Below are 15,515 nucleotides of genomic sequence, written 5' to 3'. Positions count from 1 at the left end.
TGAATGGGAGCCAAAGGCCCCTAAAGAGAGGAAAATGACAAATGCTGACATTTCTGTGCTGACTAGACAGTACCAGGGCCCGTGGATGGAGGCCTTTAACCTGGGCAACAATTTTTTAAATCAACATCCCAGTGTTATCCTTTACTTAACCCTAATTTGCTGAGCTGTGTCAGCGCTGAGCAAACCACTGTCTTCGATAGCTCCTGCTGAAACACACGGCCTCTTTTGAAACATTTCTCTGCGAGCACTCCAAGAACAAGGCTTCGACCACACACAGATATGCTCCTCCGCTCTGTTCATGCTTGCTGAGAGAGCAAGCATCTCTCCTTTACTTGCACCTTTCCCTCGGGAGCCTGTGGCTTTGCGATGACTGGAATTCCCATAAATGCCCGATGTGTACTGGGAGAAGCCCAAACCGCTGTAAATCACCCAGGCATGATTTGTCGTCCGTTACCACCGGGGCGTCTGGATGGCAACGAGAAAGGTAGGCAGGGAGGTAAAAAGACCCACAAAACTAGGGAGGGTTGGGGAGGAATTAAACGTGCGGTGGGAAAGATTTCACACTCAGCCAAACATCTGTACATGAGACAGGCGTACCTACAGCACATCCAGAAAATTCAGATGACAGGTTTCCAGTAAAGTACAATTGTGAAAATTCACCTGATTTAAGCACAAAGACTTCTTAGTTGTTTGTTCTCCAATATGTCTCTTTCTCTTCTTTTGTATATAAATGTCCTGTTTGCTATTTATTCTTGCCGTTTACCATTTGTATTTTATTTCGGCACAGTTGATGTGGAGCACCTACAATTTAGTTGTACGTGTACAATGACAACAAAGGGCTAGTCTATTCTATTCTCTCACGCATACTCCATGCTGGCCGCTAAGCCACCGTGCTACATGCTCAATTGCTTGTGTTGTACCACCTTTTCCTTGCCCCGAACTCCTACAACATTGAATGTGGCATGCTGACACAAGAAGGGACATGCTACTTTGCAAAGCAGAGGCCATAGAAACACTGCATTTTCAGTTTTCATCAAAATTTCGCAAAAAAAAAAAAAAAAAATCCCCACAAGACCTCGTAGCCCCTGTTTAATCTCAAGTTCATCTCTACTAAGCCTCAGGTACGCAGGGGGAAACTGATCTCTGGAAACCACGCTTTCATACCCAAGAACATGTCCAGACTCATGTAAAAAGAAAAACACAACGACTCAACATTATTATTAGTGATGTAGTACAACACAATGAGATGGGTAAAACATAAGCAGAAGAAGAGATCTGACGCTGATCTGCAACAGAGTGAAGTCAAGCCAGCAGCTAAGGTCAAGATTTGGTTGTTGTCACTGGAGCGAAACACGCGTTAAGGTCCTGAGATTGTGTGAGGATTCTGACACAGATTTGAGAAGATTTCGTGTACTTCTTGAATCTGGTTATTGCGTCTGTCTCACCTCAAATATAGCGAGTCCGTTTTTAGGCTGTTTGTTATTTGGAAGGTTTTTTTTCTGCCTCAAAGCAAGAAGATCTTGGGTTCGAATCAACCGACCAGCTGTGATCTTCCTGTGTGAACTTTGTATGTTCTCTCCGGGTACTTTGGCTTCCTCCAACAGTCCAAAAACATGCACTGGGTTAGATTAACGGAGGATTTGAAATTTGAAAAAGATTTGAAAAGCTCTGTGATAGACTGGCGTCCTGTCCAGGGTGTACCATGCCCTTTCACATTACAGCAGCTGCAAAAGGATCCAGAACCTAAACTGGATAAGCTGAAGAAAATGGATGATAGATCGTTGGATGGATGATACGACACTACCTACATCCTTTAGCGTCAGTCTGTACACTTAATCATGACCAACTGGCTCAGCTGTAGACTACTCCATGGCTACTTGTGAGAGTTTTAGACCAGGGGTGTCACACATAATGCCCTGAGGCCAAATCCAGCCCAGCAAAGATTTGAAATGCAAACAAGGGTCTAAATTTTGGACCTAACTGTATTCTCAAAATTTACAGCTTCTTAATTATACCAAAAAGTAATTAAGTAAGAAATAAACACACAGCAACTCACCCATGTACAAATATGATCAGTAAAGTCAAAAAAAGAGTTACTTTGTAAGTATCACACACAAATAATCACAGACCCACTTCGTTGCCATCACTGTGTCATATTTATAGACTAAACAAGGTTGTTTTGGTTTGTTCAAGTCTGCACAAAAGCTCTCTATGACGGTGTGAAAGAGGCTTTCTACCTTCCATACACCCCACAAGCAAACAGGAAATTGGAGCCTTTCAAAAAAGAGCAGGGGTGCCTCCAGAATTTTTTCATTGGGTGGCCGTATGGGGGCACACCAAAAACAGAATTTCCAGTTTTATTATGCTGTTGTCTAATATAGATTCTTTAAAAAATGTGGAAAACGAGAGAAAGAAAAGAATTATATGCCTAGTTAATTTCCCGCAATTAAAGTTGATAACACTGAAAATGGCTACATATGAAAACCAAATTAGAGTTTGAAATTCATAATAGTCGGTTTTAAATAACAAGTTAATGTTTCATCTCAACATAGGGTGTCTTCCTCTCACCTTTATTAAAATTATTACCAACATAGGACTGCCTTGTCAGGGGTGGCAGCAAATTCTGGGCGTGACCAGTGCCCCCCTTTGCCCCCCCCTCTTGGTGGCGCCCCTGAAAAAGGAGCCTTTCCAAAAGAAGAAAACACAATATTCTGGAGTCTGATTTTATGTGCCTACAACTTCAAAACTATCACCAGAAACTGAAAACGGAGGGGCTGTACTCTCTGAGTTATTTTGGGTGGGTGGGTGGGTGGGGGGCAGAGAGTGTAACTAAAGCAATGACAAGCCAGCTGTGTTTCCATAGCTTCACACAGGGAGGAGGCAGAGGAGGGATGAGAAAGGAGCAGCAGCTATTAAACTTAACTGGCCTCGATCGGGATGAGGTTTGCACAAACTCACTCCCAGGCTTATGGATTTAGCCATCTGATGGGAAGCTGCGAGGTTAGGGTTTGTTTTGTAAGACAGGATGTGGGGAAAAAAAATTAAATTTAAAAAAAAAAAAAAAAAAAGGCAACCTCTCAATGAACCATGAGAAACCAGAACCATCAGAAACTCTGACACTAAAGTCTGCTAATCTAAAAACTAGCTAAATATCTATTTCCCCCCCTTTCTATATTACAGACTGTTATTTAAGTCATGTACACTTTCCACTAACGAGCATGTGACTTCACTGAAAAGTCTCAATTAGATCGTTATACCACAAGCAAGCCACTGTTGGCTCAATCAAGTCAAACTCCAAACACCAAGAGGCGCAAACGTCTGATTTTAGCAAACATTAGCGAGGCAATGCTAATTAAAGAAACGCTGGTTTTGTTTACCTCCGCCGTCCGCAGCGAGGGCGGCTTCTTCAAAGCCTGCTTAAAGGAAGTTTCCATAGCGCCGGTCATTTTCATAACTTCGGCTCAAATCCACAGTAGGACTTTTTACTCCGTCTGACTCTCACTTCACGTCTCCTAGCTGCTCTTAGTCGACCCGGGATGACCAAATCCCCGTGGATCTTGTCCTCGCCAAGCCGAGCATGGATGGAGTTTACTCCAAACGGACCGACCGAGAACTCCTTCTTCTCCAGGAGAGGAGAAAGGGGGGGAAAAACTTCACTCTCAAGTAGCTCCTCGTTACTGTGTGTCTGAGAGAGAGCAGGCACCGCCAAAGTGTGACAGAAAGTTACGTCCGTTGGACCTGCTGCCTTGATTTCTGTACATCTTTGGTAAAGGAAATATCCACTTCGGTAGTCAGCGTCATTTAGATCCAGGAGTTCAGATTTAGATCCCTCCTCCCGCGAATCCGACGGTGGAGAGTTGACGACATCTGTCTGCCCGAGCGGGGTGCTGCGTTTACGTTCTGTCGAAAATTACATTTCATCGTGATAGTAGCTACACGTGTGCGCCACAAGTGGTAGCTACAGTTGTGCTCATAGGTTTACACACATTCGTCGTGGGCATTAGTGTCATGGTGAATCTGGGCGTTTAATGATATCTGTTAACTGTTTTTGTTTTCCCCCAGGCTGAAGTGACTGTACAGCAGGTTTGACACAACACCAATACTCAGAACAATGAGAAATTCAGAGACATTAGGGATCATATAAGTAAGAGAATTGTAGATTTACATAAGTTGTCAAGGTCTCTTAGAGCTACAGTTGTTTGCCAGTTGTTTCTAAACAACTACAGATTTCAAGATCAACCATTTAAACAACTATTTAAATAAAACTATTCAGACACAAGCATGACCTGAATTAGAAATGGCTGGAACACCAGCATCAGTGTCCACAGTGAAGCAAGTTTTACATCACCATGAACTGAGAGGGTGTTGATAAAGAAACAAGACAAGCCCCTGCTCCAAAATCAGTTTGTTCAAGCTCAAATGAAATGTGCTGCTGCCCACGTCGACAAGCCAAATGCCTTCTGGAGAAGGGTTTTATAATCGGGCAGGCAAAAATTGAGCTCTCTGACCACAGCGAAAAAAAAACCCTAAAATGTTTAAAACCTTTTTATTTTAAGTCAGTGTAAAATATTTCTATCATGAGAAAAGAACAGTTCAAAGAAATAATTAAAAAACCCAAAATATGGCATTTAGGCCCATGAGTGTATGGAAACTTCGAATAACACTATCTATCCACTATCCATACATACCTGTATTGTCTGTCAATACATTACCATACGCTATTTACAAGAAAGACATGCAAATTGTTATACCACAGGGACTTTTCCAAACAACCACAGTCATAAATGAAAATGCAGATAAAAGCTGAAAGCAGTGTAGCAGAAGGGAAGGGTCAGGCTGTGTTTCAGTGTAGGAATTATGAAAGCAGTACTTAAACGCAGCATAGATCCTCCCTCTGCCTTTGGACACATGTGAAGGCAAAGTGCAACCAGAGTTTTGCTCTGCTTGCGGAATATAGAGATTACCCTAACGCGTGTGAACGCAACACCTGACTCCAGGGATTATATTGAAGTCGATTTTTGCCACCTGAAGAATACAAATGGCATTGCAAAGTATATTATAGTTAGATGATGTTTCTCAGAATTTGGAGTTGGTGTGTTATAATTATGGATTCCTACCTCACAATTATGACTTATTGACTTTTCCAGGTGGCAAAAATCAGTTTTCTTCAGCTCCTTTTGTCCTTATATTTCATAATTAAACCCGTGCCCTTATAGAATGAGCTGCAGAGCCAAGTTAGATCCAATAAACCACTCCTTTAATGTGCACATGCCTCGACTTCTACTGATTCTTGTTACCCTGTGTTAATAAATTACCATTCACATAAGGCAGCAGTGTTGCTACTGTGGGGAAACATAGCTTCCACCAGTGTATTTGTTTAGAGTCAGGACACTCCTTCATTTATTGCATAACTGCAGTGTGTGCGTACGTGCTCTGTTCATTTAACCTCGTGCACTGAGAGGGCTGGGTGGAGTGGCAGACAGCTTCAGGGTGGGAAATTCAAAGGTGGGTACAATGTGTAAGCCAGATGGTGACTGCTGACAGCCAAACTTAACAAAAGTGCTGTTGTTGTAGAGTCTGCCCTGATTTAGATCCACTGTCTGTGTAAGACAAACGGACCCAAAAAAACCAACCCCCCCCCGAAAAAAAAATGACGCATAATTTGTATTGCTTATATGATAAGAGAAAATGAAAGACGGCTTTCCTTAAAAGCTAAAACCAGTTTACACATAATTATGCAGTCATGGAATAGTTTATTATGTAGTGTTTGTGGGGAAGGAGAGAAGAAACCACAATATAAGGATGTGATGAAACGTAAAGCTGGAGCTGCGCCAGTGACTCAAAGGCTTGTGGTTTGACAGAAAGCCACTTTGTAATGTCTTGTAAACCAACCAAAAACACGGGGTCATGTCAACTAACTGTCCGTTAAATTCGGAGACAGAAAAACTTTCCCAGAGAGGCACGGAAATTTTCATCATCAGCATCTTTATTGCACAACGTTCCCATAAAATTGGGAAAAGAATAAATTCGAGGAGACAATTTTTTAAAAGACATTCTGTACAAATACATGGAAATAAACTTGAGTATGTACAGTTTACACAAACCGTTACACTTAAACACAGGCAACTAAATAATTTATCCATATACAAAGAGGGAAAAGGAGATATAAATCCATACCCTTTAAACATAATGGCTGGTTTGTACAAAAAAAAAAAAAAAAAAAAAAAAAAAAAGTAGGCTGATATAGCGGAGTATCTTCAAATACAGTAACAAGCATATTTGTATATATCAATTATAACAGCAAAAACGAGCTCTCCAGAAGCCTGCGACACATTTATGCCACTTTTCCGTTAAGACTTGGGTTATACCCAGGGTGCGATTTGGGCTGAACAAACACACACACACACACACACACACACACACAAACACTGTGGAATTCCCAGGGTTAGAGTGCTGCTTTCAGAGAATGCAGTTAGACTGCGCTTCCATTAACAAGCTCAAACAATATTTTCATCTTAGAGATTTGCAGAAGTTCAAAAATTGTCCCACTGCCTCCAAGGTGCTGGATAAAAAGTACGCTATAGTTAGAAAATATGTGAAGCTCTCTCTGATTCGGGCAGTTTGTGAACGTGTTAAATTTTTCCCATCAATTCAAGAAGAAGAAAGAGTGTCCCAGATTCCACAAAATCTAAGCCTGCATTTTTACCCTCAACAAATCGCACCCTGCTTATGCTGCATAACAACCAAAATCTGTCAATGCCAAGAAAACAAAAGGAAAACGTGTCCTACTATAGTTTTGTATTTTGTGAGTCTAACTGTAATAGAAACAAGCTTGAGAATAGTGTCAGCTGACATATACATATCCACTATAAGGCCTACTGTGTTCCTCTATTCCTCTCATTGCAGCAAACATCAACGCCGTAAACATCGTATAAAGGTCGCAAAGCTATAAAAGTGTGAAAATATTTCAGCATTTTTTCTTTTTTGGTTGTAAAATAGATGTAGATAATGCATGGTTTAGCTTTTCCACAGTATAAAGGGACCCCATTTAATCACATTCTGACGCAAAAATAAGTTTCTTCCTTTTTTGTGTGAATCAATCATCTTAAGGAATTACACAGCCTTTCCCTTTTTTAAAAAATTTATGAGAACACAGCATAGAGTCTGCACAGTTGACATTCCTCTGATTAAAATAGCTTAGAAAGTACCTCAGGGTTTTCTATGGGGCGGCTGTACATGGTTAGCCACATGCCCATATGAAGATCTGAGGTAGTGCTGTACCTGTGATAAGAATGTCATAGCCACTTAATTCGCCATTTCAAAACAAGTTTGCAAAAACAAAACAAAAAGTCAGGTGGGCACTGCAGTTTGACAAAAAGCAAAATCTTTTGATCTAACTCAGGGAAATTTGGCCTGTAAACAAAGTCCTGACGATAAACAAAAAGACTTAATTGGCATGAGATTGATAAAGTTCTCTTCCAAGCGATATTTACCTCAAAGGAAAGTTTAAAATCATCCGCCTGCTTCATTTAAACATGTTATTCATCACTTCGTATGACCAGGTTTAAGATTGTACAGGGGGGGAAAAAAGCAGATGAAGAAACAAATCCATTGTTATTACACTATAGACACCCTTAGATTTTCATTTTCAGCTGAAAAATAAAATTAAAGTCTTTGGCTTTTGTGTCCTAAAATGAAAGAGTCCTATTTAAAAACATTCAAACAACGACAGGAGAAGGTCATCTCAGGGATGTTTCCATTCATCCGCAGTGCCTCGCTCCATCTCTGGGTCTGTGGTCTCTAACTCCACCCTGTGGTTCAACGTCATCATTGCTCCGAAATAGCAGCAATGAGTTTAAGCGTCAGCTCTGGCTGTGGTCCATAAAGACCTGTGCCACACAGACACGCGGGTCAGGAAACCATGTAGAGAGTCAGCAGCAGAGCGTGGACGGCCCGTTTCTGGGGCCGGGTGGCACCGCACAGCTCTGACCGACCTCCCCAGGAAGCGAACTGTTGGAGACCTCAGTGCCAGTACTGTTTCATAGTAAGATCTGGGCAACATAGGGGGAGTGAGTGCTGGCCACGGCAGCTAGCAAGGGGAGGTCGCTGGACTCGATTCTGCAAAGATACCAAATAAAATAATAAATAAAAGTTAGATTAAAGGTTTACACTGTTGTTCACCTGGGAAATTTATTCAAGACCTGTATTTTTTTTTTTTTTTTTTTTTTAAGATGGGAGTATCCAAGTCACTAGCTGTAATGATGAAAACAACTGGCTGAAAAGGGTGCAGATGAACCTTTACACAGACAAACTTTAACATTTCAAAGTCGGAATAAGAAAAAAAAGTAAAGGGCTTACCCTAAAACCATGCCCAGTTCTTTCACGTGGACTCTGGTCTGGCCCTTCAAATACTCAGCAAGCATCTTACTCTTAAAGTAGATCTCCTGCAGACGGTCCTCAAGGTGCATTATACACTGAAGAGGAGAGGAACAACACATGGAGCATGACTTATAAGCAATAATATAAGTGGTATTTACTGTATACACACAAATTATTAGGGGTCAACATGATCTTGACTCTAAAGCAGAAAGATGAAGACTTAGCGTACAAAGTTGGGGGACACGTTGAGTTTGTAAAGCTGGTTAGTAGACTGCAATAAGCTGGAAACCAGGCTGGACACCAGGACCTCCTTCCCCAGCTTGCTGACATCGGTGGCTCGTCTCTGACTGCTCGCCACCTGCACTGTCCACTTGTCTGTGTCTGCTATAATGCAGACAGCCTCGGCTATGGGCTCATCCAATACTGGATGCTACAGGAGGATAAGGATGGCCATTTAAACCAATGAAATACACATAGAAAGCACAAAAAGCACGAATATCCATAACGTGACCCAGTCTTCTATTTTATTACTTCTCAAACATGCATAAGTCAACTCCATTTTTTTCTTAATTTCTTAGTGACTTCCTGCTGGATTTAATTGTGTGCTTAGAATCATTTTCCAGCTGAAAAGTAGAGTTCAAGTTTAACTACTGGCATGATCTCAGGCTGCCCACTCCCTGATGCTGCAAAGCCTCCTTTTTGGGTATGACACCACCATTGAGCTTTTTGTTTATGCAGGGAAAACGTGTGGCTCCTTAAAGAGTAAGTCCTTCCAGTCTTTACCTGAACTGCATGGGTTAATTCAGTCATGAGGTTCTGCCGTAGCTTCTCGTCACTGGGCATCCCATGCAGTACAAAGTCTGGCACATAGGTGGGGCAGTAGCCTCCAAAGAGAGACCGGCCAAAATTAGCAATGCTTGGCTTAGAGTAGTTCTCCACCAGCTTTGACCTGTCGATGAAACATGACATGAGAAATTTGTTTATTTTATCTCACATTTTGTGGATAGATTTAGTTTTTATTCCTCAACAACTAATCAGCTATTGCTGAAAACAAAAACACGTTTTTGAGCAAGTTCTACTCACCCGGGAAAAGGCACCAGAACTTCCTCCTGCCAGTCCTCAGTCTCTTCACTCTCACTGTCTCCCAGCGCACTGTCTGAGCTCTCATTGCGTGGTATTTCCCAGTCGTTGATGGGCGCTGATTTGTGCTTTTGGTCCTCTTTGCTGTTACTCCTTGCATCCTGTGGAACGGGGACTGATAACACAAGATCTTTGTCCTGCTCAGCAGGACAGCCCCTGCAGACGCAGATGTCAGAAGAGTCTGTAGATTCACACCTGCACCTCCTCTCCATATCCAACAACCTCTCTCCCTTCCTGCATGACTGCATCTCTCCACTACCTGGACCTAAACAAAGGCCCAAACCCTGCACCCTGGCCTTGCTGTGAAAGCCAAGATCCCCTAGTTCATGATACCGAGGAGCCGCTGAAAAGTCCACCGAGTCCTTGTTCCTACTGGCCTCATGTTGTTTGGCAACATTATCTATAGTCCTAGTTTCCCCAGGGTTGAAATAATCATCAAAATCATCCCTACAGTTCAGGTCCCACTGGGAGATCTTGCTCTGTACCCGCTGCAGGGTGGAAACTGCCTTGGTCTGTTTGGTTTGGTCCTCTGACATTCTGGTGCAGCTGGTCTTTAGCTCGGCTCCCATCTGCAGCTGCTGCGGTTGCTGCTGATAATGCTGTCCTCGTTGATGCTGTGATGGCTGCTGCAGCTGCAGCATGTGTTTCTTGTAGTCCTCCTCCACCTTCCTTCCGCGGCTCTCTGTGTCTGATTCAGGAGACAAGGAGTCTCCAATGAGAAAAGTCACTTTTGTTGTTGGCTCTTCGTCTTCTGGCAGAGTCAAAGCCATGGGCCCTATCACAGAGTTTCCCGGTATCACTGATACTCCAGCAATCAGGTTCTTATCTGGAGGCTTCTTCTCCAAATGCATCCCCAACGGCCGAGCAGGGAGCACTTTAGTGGTCTGGTTTCCAGATGCTGCATTAATTAAAGCATCTAACCCACAGTTTTTTACTTCTGTGGGAACAGGTAAGGATGGATCTGATCCAAGGGTTGTGGGGATGGATGGATCAATAGGTTTCAGGTCACCCTTGGTCTCTGTATCCAGCACACAGACCTGCTCCCTGGTGGAAGCCAAGCCGACGTGCAGCACCGTCTCCACTCGAGCCTCTGTGAACAGTCGGCTGCTAGACTCCTTGCACACATCCTTAGCTTCTGCCACCTCTGCAATCCTGTTAATGGGAATTGTGCCCTGGCCGTGTCCTGCCTGAAGCACACTGCTCCTCGATCCCTGGCTCTCGCTGCTGTCTTCCTCATCCTCATCCTCCTCCTCTTCCTCGTTGGGCGGCTCTCCAGCACTGTGCTCCACTTCATTGTCTGTGAATGTGCTGCTCTGCAGGCTGTTGTCTGAAGGGTAGATGCTGTCTTCTGTCTCAGTCTGCTGACTGTGGGCCCCTTGGGATAGGTAGTCCCCGCTGGGTTTGTGGACGGTAACCAGGACATAATCCGACTCCTCCACCTCGCCCTTTCTAAGGGAGGTAGTTATAAGGGAGCCGGGCATGACAATGGCCTCGTCCTCAGCACTGTCCAGCATGTGCGTCTCCAGCAGCTCAGAACAGCGAATGAAGTAGGTAAGGACATAAAGGAGTCTCTGGACAAGCTCCTGTCTGCGGCCAACTACTACAGTCTTTGACAGCCGAACTGGGGAGCCAATAGCCCCATACAGGTCCCCTACAAAAAGATAAAAGAACAGTCATTTTTACAAATATGTTAATTAATTCCATATTTTCTTGGCTTTATAATTTTACGTTTTTTCCCCTAATCTCAGACAGGAAATGTATATTTTGAATACAAGTTTTATTGGAGAGTAAAAAATATCATATTTTCTTCTTTATTGTGTACTTAAACACCCATACACACCAACAATACTGTACTTGGTTATCTCTTTCACGCTTCCCTTTACATATGACTGTTTGCAGCTCTCAGCTGTTAACACTAGGTGTCAGTGTTAACTCACTTTCTAATTACATTCCATGTCACATGAGTAAAAATGAGGACTCATTAAGACTTCCCTTTAAAATTTATTATAGGATTTTACATAATAGCCAACTACTAATAAATCTCAGTACTTCAATTAGTTCAACTTCTGTAAAACAACGCAGTGCTTTTCACATGAATCAGGGAGAGTTTAACAGTATACCCAGTTTTCACTTCAAGTTATTACAATTTTAAACAGTATTTATATTACACATGCAATGTGGACTGGAATGACCGCTGCTTCTGAGACGACTTAAACGACAATGTCTGCATTACACCTCTTAGGATGATGCACAGACATCTAGCTTACTCAGATTTAAAGCTGCAGGTAGCGAACATAGTCTAGTCATAACTTGTCTTCAAGTTGTAATGATTAACAATGGCAACAATGTTCCAGTGAAAATAAAGAGCAAACACAGGTGTTACGTTTTACTTTCACTCCACCCAGGTGCTTTAACAGCAAGCAAAGGCACATCTCGCTCTCTCTGCCTGTGTGTTTGTCTTTGACCGTCTCACCTAGCTGTGCCCAGAGAGGATTGTAGGGATGCGTCTTTGCCAGCATGTCGACGCTCTGGGAGGAGTGCTTTTCAAGGAAGATCTTGATTGGAGGCTGCCCATTTGGCATGACGGTGGGCACCCAAGCCAGATGATTGGTCAGAATCGCTGTCAATAATGCGGGGAGGAATCTAAGGGGGGGGGGAGGAGGAATAAATCAAGAGGGAATCAGTGCATGATCACGATCCATCCATTTTCTTCCACTTATCCAATTCAGGGTTGTGGGGGCAGTTTCCATAGGGCGGGAGGCAGGGTAACACAAAGAGACAAACAATCATTCACACTCAAATGCACATCTACGGGCAATTTAGATTTCCTACTTAACCTAATCCTACTGCGTGTTTTTGGACTGTGGGAAGAAGCCAGACTACCCAGAGAGAACCCACGCAGACACTAGGAGAACATTTAAACTCAACACATTTAACCTTCTTGTTGTGAGGCAATAGCGCTAACCACCATGCTGCCATGCTATGGGCACAGCTTACGACCATATCGCCCTGATCACCCTCGATGATTACCATCTGTCCAGAAATTGCCTTTCTCTCTCTCTGTCTCTCTCCTGACCTACTTCAGTAAGGTCAAATGTGCTGTCATTACTTGGAAAACCTTGGTCATTTCTTTCTTGTTGAACTGGACACCACAAACACAAATCCTTTGTTTGAAACATACCCAGCTGTACACATTAAGCGAAACACCCATACACACACAAACACACACACTCCATGAGCATGATTCACTTCTCAGTTCTGACCACAAGTGTCTACTTCCCTTCCTGTCTCATGACTCAACTCTGTCATGTTAGCAGAGTTCAATCGCGTGCCGGGACTGCTGGAATTATCAGAACCATCAGTCATGGGAACACTGATGAGATTGCCTCATAAAAGATGTGATGCGATACAGTAAAAGCACTGGTTCCCAGGGAAACATGACGCTTCACTCAAGAGTCAACAGCACTTAGAGGTAGTTGCAGTAGTGGTGGAAACACTGACTTCAGCTAAGTGGTGATGCTGATACAGAAACTGGTTACTTAGGGGAAAAAAAACGTCTATTTAAGTTCAGTGAGCATGCTGGAAATTAGAGAACACGAGAAAAGTCCCAAATGTCTTAAAATCCATGGCTCATGTAGTACAGTAATGATAATCTGCCTTTATCTATGTTCTCTCATTGGTCTAATTTGTATAAATGACTGAATGTAAAAAATATACGTAAAAAGTAAAATATAGTTTGGTTTTCAACAAAATCAGTGAAGTTGTAGGTTTTGATATGGAGCTTATAGAAGATAAAATGACAAATTAATTTAAAAAAAAAATACAGAAAAAGTTACATATTAAAAAAAACAAAAACCCTCAAGCACAGTTTTAATATTTTCAACTGTGTGAACACTTCCACTGTGGTGTTACTCTCTAATTAAGATCTGATAAAACATTTTAAGGCATTTTTACCACCTTACTAAACATTATGCAACACCTCAGTTCAGTGCAGTGAATGATGCTTTAATTAACTCTGCTGAATATGGGTGCTATGTTCAATAAAAGCGCTGCAACCAATTCATACGTGCACAATTAGCAGTGGTTTGACATGGCTTTGTAATAGCAACAATAAGCAATTAGAGACTGGCAGGGATCTTCTCATTCACAGCACTTTTTTAAAGCGGACAAATAGATGCAAAGAGGGTGTCAGTGTCTGTGTGCGCAATTAAACATAACAAAGGAGTATGAGGGAGAGAGAATGAATAGTTAAGTGTGTGTGGGAATCTGCATGTTCCCCATTTCTGTTGATAAGAAAAGAAGGATGCAACATGTATATATATTTTGTGCACCTTGCATCTTTGTCTTAGTCTAGGACACAACATCATGGACTCACTAAATCTGTGTGCCATCTATAGAAATTCCTTGACTAATAGTGAAGTAGGTGGAAGAATAGGGAGACACTCAACTGGTTCTTGGAGGCCTGCTCCATCAGCAGAGAAAGCTCCCTCATGAATTGACCGCAGAGCTGGTTCTTCTCTGATGCTCCAGACATCATAGTCAACCAGACGGGTTCGGCCACTCGGGGCATGGTGTAGAGGTCACAGATGGTCATCCTGGAGATGAGGTACAGCGAGGGAGGGAGCGATGAAAGAGGGGGAGGCCATGGAGAGTCCAAATGAAAGGGAACAAGGAGAAAGAGAGAAAACAGACAGAGAGAAAACAGGGACGTTATTGTCTCTTGGGGTAAACAAAAGAGATCTCAGTTCACAGAGCTTCGCTGTCTACACTGAGGCCATAGGAGACCCTTGCTGTATCTGTGTTTGTAACAGTCTGACGACCTTGCGTGCACCCTCTCTCTCCTCCTCACACACACCCAACTTTGTCTCTTGGTCTGTACAGTGTGTGGGTGTATATGCATCTGTATGTGGCTCGGCTGGGGCATTTGTCCATTGAGAAGGACAGGAGTTTCCATGGAGCGTGGGGTGAATTGGTGAGCATGTCTCGGCCAGAGGCCAAGCTTTGACACAGAGGCAGAAGGGAATCTCTGCAGACGTAGGAATGTGGAAAATCAGGAATTTTTAGTCATGGTTAAAATATGGACTGCAGATCATTGCTTTAGGGTTTGAAATAGCAAATCCATTTTCCCCCATATTAAAAGAGCAGTTTTCAGTAGATAAGAAAACAAAAAGTGCTGTCAGTTTCTATCAGGTGATGAGGTGCTCTGTAGAAAGTTTTCTGCTTACTTTAGTTCTGCTGCAAACAAATGACCTGAATCTATAATACAATTGCAATCTTCAGCTAACACAGCAGCATAGTCAAGGAAACTGAAATGGATTTAACCATCTGCCATCAGCTCGGCTGATCTGTCACAAGGGTTGTAGGTTCTACTGATAAGCAATAAAACCCCGCCCTGATTTCTTGATTTAGTCTTACTGGAAGCTTCGGGACAGCTGTAAACACGGTTAATTCTGCAGTAAACTCACAACCTCTCTGACCTATCATGAACCCGGTGACAGGAGTGACGCAGACAGGCTGTGAGAAAACACAGGTGTCACACAGTGGAAGTGACATTCACTTCAGGTCAAGTATTCTGGTGATCAAGCTATTTTAGGATTGCGTAATTTTCCAAAGAAAACAACTTAACGCCTCACTGTTTCTAGGTGAATTTAACAGCACTGCCACGCAGATCTATTTTTAAGTAAGATTTTTAATAAATCCATCCCTAAACCCAAGCTCAGAGTGACAAACAGCCACTTTCCTACATGTGGATTTTGACTAATCCTCAACTAAAAGAAAAACTCAGTGGAGACCTCCCAGCTTAATCCATGTCTACAAAACTAAGTTTCAAGAGTTCCTAATGTTAAAATAGAAAGATGCCAAATATTTAGTTGTTATAAACAAAACAAAAAGAGCTAAGTGTTGCTTTAGATGACCCTTTAGTGTTATAGATTTCATTTTAACTACTGGCAGTCTTGTTTTGTCACTAACTGAACCAACATAACGAGTCTTTATCA

General features: G+C 42.5%; 2 protein-coding genes across 4 annotated transcripts in view; both read right to left on the bottom strand.

The window, feature by feature from the left end:
• rapgef6 (Rap guanine nucleotide exchange factor (GEF) 6) overlaps positions 1 to 3,892 on the bottom strand; it is a 133,170-nt gene extending 129,278 nt beyond the window's left edge. Inside the window, exon 1 of the mRNA XM_040032255.1 lies at positions 3,378 to 3,892. Within this exon, the coding sequence (XP_039888189.1) occupies positions 3,378 to 3,452 (75 nt within the window). The 5' untranslated portion in view covers positions 3,453 to 3,892. The remainder of the gene's footprint in view (positions 1 to 3,377) is intronic.
• A 2,076-nt stretch (positions 3,893 to 5,968) lies between these two features.
• The window catches only part of fnip1 (folliculin interacting protein 1), a 37,416-nt gene continuing 27,869 nt past the window's right edge, over positions 5,969 to 15,515 (bottom strand). For all 3 annotated transcript variants that reach the window (XM_040032257.1, XM_040032258.1, XM_040032259.1), the window contains 7 exons: positions 13,968 to 14,114; positions 11,993 to 12,162; positions 9,463 to 11,170; positions 9,163 to 9,328; positions 8,609 to 8,809; positions 8,359 to 8,474; positions 5,969 to 8,118 (listed from right to left, as the gene is read on the bottom strand). In XM_040032257.1, coding sequence (XP_039888191.1) covers positions 8,040 to 8,118; positions 8,359 to 8,474; positions 8,609 to 8,809; positions 9,163 to 9,328; positions 9,463 to 11,170; positions 11,993 to 12,162; positions 13,968 to 14,114 — 2,587 coding nt within the window. In that variant the 3' untranslated portion in view covers positions 5,969 to 8,039. The remainder of the gene's footprint in view (positions 8,119 to 8,358; positions 8,475 to 8,608; positions 8,810 to 9,162; positions 9,329 to 9,462; positions 11,171 to 11,992; positions 12,163 to 13,967; positions 14,115 to 15,515) is intronic.

Source organism: Simochromis diagramma, unplaced genomic scaffold (genome assembly GCF_900408965.1).
Source record: "Simochromis diagramma unplaced genomic scaffold, fSimDia1.1 OVJJ01000216.1, whole genome shotgun sequence".
NCBI lineage: Eukaryota > Metazoa > Chordata > Actinopteri > Cichliformes > Cichlidae > Simochromis > Simochromis diagramma.
Note: the sequence above shows the minus strand (reverse complement) of the source record. Positions and strands in the feature narration are given on the sequence as shown.